The sequence below is a fragment of the Mus caroli genome, chromosome 15 (genome assembly GCF_900094665.2).
Source record: "Mus caroli chromosome 15, CAROLI_EIJ_v1.1, whole genome shotgun sequence".
Lineage (NCBI taxonomy): Eukaryota > Metazoa > Chordata > Mammalia > Rodentia > Muridae > Mus > Mus caroli.
In genome coordinates this window covers 94,164,451-94,169,522 of record NC_034584.1, presented here as the reverse complement: position 1 = coordinate 94,169,522, position 5,072 = coordinate 94,164,451, and the positions used below count along the sequence as shown (strand labels likewise).

Here is a 5,072-nt window from a genome sequence, read left to right as displayed (position 1 = left end):
AAAAAAAAAAAAAAAAAAGAAAAGAAAGAAAAGAAAAGGGCCATGCCCTCTTAGTGGTAAGTTCCTTGAGGGTGGAACCTCAGAGGTTGATTCTTGTTATTCCAGGCCTGGCCTTTTATCTGGATCTCTAGGTAAACTCTCTTGGGTATGCAGGATGTCCCCTGGCTCTTAAGCTCCGAACTGCTCCTCAGGTCACTGCCAAACACTTTCTCGCTGCAGATCTTTGTGTGTTAAAAATCAAACTGGGGTGTTTTCTTTTTTTTTCTTCTTCTTCTTCTTTTTTTTTTTTTTTATTACTTACAGATTTAATCAGAGTGTCCGCCTGGAATTCTATATAGCCCTGCTGTGAGCTTCATTCTCAGCGAGCCCAGTTCTGACAAAAACAACTAGACGCCCTCATGGCAAAGGGGAATGTCTGACCCGTGAGCAACAGGAAAGGAAGGAAGCCGAGCTGAGCTCTCCGCGAGTTACCTCACCGAGAGCTTCTGGGTGTTTGTCCCTAGCCCGTACCTGTCTCAAATGCTCCATCTCCCGGTAAGAGAGTTGATGAAACTTTAGATTTTGTTTCCACATGTCTGCCTTTATTCTTCTAGCCTTTTTGCCATCAGCCCATAACATCTGTATTCCTGCCCCATTAAAGTGGAGGACAGAACGTGGTGTTATCCCAGTTTGAATCGCCTACCGTGGTCACTCACATGCACACACACCGGCCCCTCCCCGGCTCTACGGACAAGGAAGCTTGTGCCTCGCAGACCCCCCCATCCTTTCCCCCAGCACATAACCCAGCTGAATTACTCATTGCTTGGCTTTAAACTTGAGCTATGTGCACCCCAGCCAGATATTAACTTGCTGCTTTCTGGGGCGTGTTTATAAGCTGCATGATTTGATATATTGCTATGATTCCATTCTGAATCTTCCATCTATGATAATCCTTATGTTTTTCTAGTTAAAAAAAACAAAACTATTTCCAGGGCTGGAGAGACGATGACTCAGGTTTAAAACATTTCCTGCTCTTGCAGTTACCTAGGACCTAGATTTGGTTCCCAGCACCCACATGGTGGTTCACAACCATCCAGAACACATGCTCGAGGGCATCTAATGCTTTCTGACCTCAGAGAGCACTAGGCATGCACACAGCACACGTGTACGCATGCAGGCAAAACAGTCACACAAATAAAATGAATAAAATCACTTCTAATGCTTCCAAAATATTATCTAGGTTGGCTTCAAATAACACAAGGCACATATGTGTCTATGATTGGTGGTCGTTAAGTATTTTGTTTCGAGGGGTTTATTGTTTTTGTTGTTACAGCCTTGCTGTGTAGCTGAGGCTGGCCTAGAACTCCTGATTCTCCTGCCTTGGGATGCTGGGTTGTGGGGCTGTAGACACAGAACCCCTGAGGCAAACAAGACAGCCATTGTTACCTCCACTTCTTAGACAAACTCCATGACGCTAATAATTAGAGTAAGATTCAGAGCTGGCAACATTCTATTTTTTTTATTAGTGGATAAAAGTATAGAATACAACAATAGAAAAAGTTAACACATATTGGGCACTTTGTATAGAGCTGTCATACTAAAATAAATGAGGCCATGTTCTAAGCCTTTTAAGTATGTTGATCTACTCTTCACCATTCGGTGTGGGGGCTCAGCATTACAATCCCAGAAGGCAGAGAGACCAGAAATTCAAGGTCATCCTCCACTACACAGAGAGCCCCAGGCCAGCCCGAGCTACACTCTTCCTAGATAACTAAACAATAATCATAACTGGGTAATCAGCAGGTAGGTTCTAGTCCCTCCTTACAGATGAGACACCAAAGGGACAAACCACGTAAGTGTCACTAGCGCCAGTGCACAGTCTAAGTCACAAATGGGATTTGAATCCGGCATTTTGGTTCCAGGGCTGTCATGTGTGTGACATTATAGGTATCATTTCAACATAGCTAGCGGACCTCCACTTTGAGTGGAAACATTCAGAAACCAAGTGTCTACAGTTCTATTTCCACTACAAGTTATCTAAGCTGGCCACGTGATAAACACGCCCCAGGAAGCAGCAAGTTAATATCTGGCTGGGGAGCACTTAGGGTTAATTGGCCCTGGTGTTAAGGAGCTCGAGTTTAAAACAAAGCATTTAGTCTGGTTTCCTCATGATAACAATCCCTGGGTCTGGTCTGCACTGAGCAGGACAAGGAATTTCTAAGGAAATTAGAATATATTTACATCCTCTGCTCTCTCTTGAGTGATGTCAGGATTTGTCTACCGTAACATCCGACTAGATATTTAAGAGGTGGCAGTGACAATTTGTAAGAATTAATGCTCAAACCCTGACGGAAGAGAAGACATCCTAACTCATAGCGCTGCAGCGGACCCTGCACATTGCAATCTCACTGACTGTGACTAACTTCGGGCTTCTCAATGTTAGCGTTTACCTTTCGTGAAGGTTGTGTATAAGGCATAGAAGCGGGGGAAATGACGCCCCAAGAAACGATGGTACGATCCGTTAATCGCTCTTGTCTTGGTCACCACGTAAGAAATCAAGTTCTTCACGTCCGCCTTCGGAGAAAGGTGAAGCTTTGAAGACCTACAACGAAGACCAAAGAGACTATCTGCGAAGGAGTAGAAGCCATTCGGTACCTAGGGCCCCTCGGTAAACATACGGTTTCTGAGAGCGATTGCCAGAACTCTTCTGAAAACCCAAGCTCAGGGTTAGGGTTGGTCTGAGAGGGGCAGGTCGTGCAGAAAGGTGTGAGCGTGGAGCGCGCGCAAAGCCTGCGGGGCCAGGAGAATGCAAGCTGGGGCCATGGAGAGATGGGAAGGGGAAGCTGAAAGATGAGCTCAGGATGTGCGGGGACGATCGGGTGGGCACGGAGTACGGAGAGGGACAGGGACCGGCGTTCGGTGGGGATCCTGCATGGAAAAGCAAAACCCAGGGCCCAAGGCGGAGGCTGAGCCGCTGGAAGGGCTTCTACATCAAAAATGCTCTTCTCTCTCCAGGGCCCTCACCGAGGGGCTCGCCACGCAGGGCCAGAGCGGCCCAGCTGCAGCCTCCGGGTGACCAAGGGTCCAGGGGCGACAGCCGAACCCCACAGAGCAGCCCGAGCCCAGCACACCCTGGACAGCGCCATCTTCACAGCAGGGGAGGGAGCGCGGAGAGAGGTCGTCTCCGGGTCAGAGTGCGCCCCGCCCGCAGCACGCACGCACGCGCCGCCCCTCCGCGCTGACAGGCGGCTGCGAGCCGCCCCGCGCCCCCCGTGCGAGCCCGGGCGGGGACCCGGATTGGACGCGGCGACGCTTCCGCGCGCAGGACCGGAAGCGAGCCTCCCCGAGGGAGCGAGCGTGGGCCCAGCTTGAGGTCGCAATCGTGAGCCGAGGACGGCGTCTCCTTGAGAAACCCAGTGCCCTCGTTGGTCCCTGGGGGCTCGGGGCTGCGGGCGCTGCCCTTGACCTCTGTGGGCGCCCGGGGCCGTGGCCCCGATGGTGGCGGTGGCGTGGGGTGGCGCTGCGCCCTCTAGTGGCGGTGGCGTGGGGTGGCGCTGCGCCCTCTAGTGGCGGCGGCCGGCAGGGCTCCGCCCTCCATCAACCTGGTGGCAGGTGTAGAACCCCTTTCCAGCCCTCGCCCTGGTCCTCATGCGCCCTTGTCAGGGAGTAGGTGCGCGGTGGATATTTTTGGATAAATGACTACTTGAAACTTGGAAGGGTTTCTAGGCGTCCACCCGTCCGCGAGAGTTGACGGCCCTCTTGTGTCCATAGGCATTTTAACGGACGTGAAGCACGCTGAAGCCATGCGTCTGCAGTCAGGTTTAGTGTGGGGGACCTTGGACATGTCACTTCGGTATACTTCCTGTGGGATGTACCTGTGTTGTAGAATTCTGTGAAGTTCCAAGGAAGAAATGTTTGCATGTTTGCAAAAGCTCCCACGTCTGTAGAACATCTCCGTGTTTGGAGGGCTGGTGGTTTGAACAGTTGCAGAGCTGTTCTCTGCAAGACGAGGTAGGTAGGTAGGATAGAAAATGACCAAAAGATGGGTTCTCTCGCTTCTCAGGTAGCTTCTAAGTCCCTCAACTACGGTGTCTCCAGCTCGCTAATAGGAGAACTCCCAGGAGACACGAGCGCACAGTCACAGACGGTTTTCTAACAGAAATGGAAAGGCACAGCCTGGGAGAACAAACTAAAGGGAGGGCATTTTGTGTAGTCCAGGGGGTGGGGGTGGGGGGAGGTCGTCCTGGATAAAGTGCTGAGTAAGCTTAAGGACCTGAGTTCAATCCCTGACTCTAACGCCAAAAGCTGGGCACGGTGGTCTGTGCCTATGACCGCCTCCCCACCCCACCCCCAACACACCCACGCCCTGGCCTCTGTGCTGGGGAACCCGGAACTTCTGTAGAGCTGAGACCCCGGTAGGAGGAGCTCTGGCACTTGCTAGCCAGCCAGTCTAGCCAAGTTAGCAAGTTACAGGGTTAGAGGGGACCCTGTCCAAAAAAAAAAAAAAAAAAAAAAAAAAGGACATTGACAGAGGCAGTCCACATATGTGCATATCCAGCACCAGGCATGTGCAAACATGTACACAAACTACAAAAAGAAAAAGTGTGGTGCAGATTCATTTCCTCACATAGCTGCTGAGTATTTCTTCTTCCATTCCCCTTCCACTGACATACAGGTAATGAGTGTGTGTGCACACGAACTCACTCTCTCTCTCTCTCTCTGTGTCTCTCTCTCTCTTTCCAGCCCACAGGGCGTACATTTATAATCCCAGCATTCCAATGGGGAAGATGAAAGGTAGAAATAGGAAAATCTCCAGAATCTCAGAGGCCAGCTTGTCTGGAACGCCCTGCAGAGAAAAGAGACTGAGAAGAGACCCTTTTGCAAAGTGGCAGACAGGACAGACATCTCAGGTTGTCTTCTGACTGACGTGTGGCATAGTACATACACTCGGACGTACCACACACGAATGCTCACGTACATGCACAAAGATAAAAATTAAAAATGGCCGGGCGTGGTGGCGCACGCCTTTAATCCCAGCACTCGGGAGGCAGAGGCAGGCGGATTTCTGAGTTCGAGGCCAGCCTGGTCTACAA

The 5,072-nt window shown here is 50.8% G+C and overlaps 1 protein-coding gene across 5 annotated transcripts in view; it reads right to left on the bottom strand.

The window, feature by feature from the left end:
• Letmd1 (LETM1 domain containing 1) overlaps positions 1 to 3,201 on the bottom strand; it is a 14,331-nt gene extending 11,130 nt beyond the window's left edge. For 2 of the 5 annotated variants that reach the window (XM_021184134.2, XM_021184130.2), the window contains exons 1-3: positions 3,004 to 3,201; positions 2,430 to 2,581; positions 511 to 626 (exon numbers count right to left, since the gene is read on the bottom strand). In XM_021184134.2, the coding sequence (XP_021039793.1) occupies positions 511 to 626; positions 2,430 to 2,581; positions 3,004 to 3,125 (390 nt within the window). In that variant the 5' untranslated portion in view covers positions 3,126 to 3,201. The remainder of the gene's footprint in view (positions 1 to 510; positions 627 to 2,429; positions 2,582 to 3,003) is intronic. The other 3 variants (XM_021184133.2, XM_021184135.2, XM_029469601.1) reach the window with 3 other exon arrangements.
• Positions 3,202 to 5,072: the final 1,871 nt, after the last annotated feature.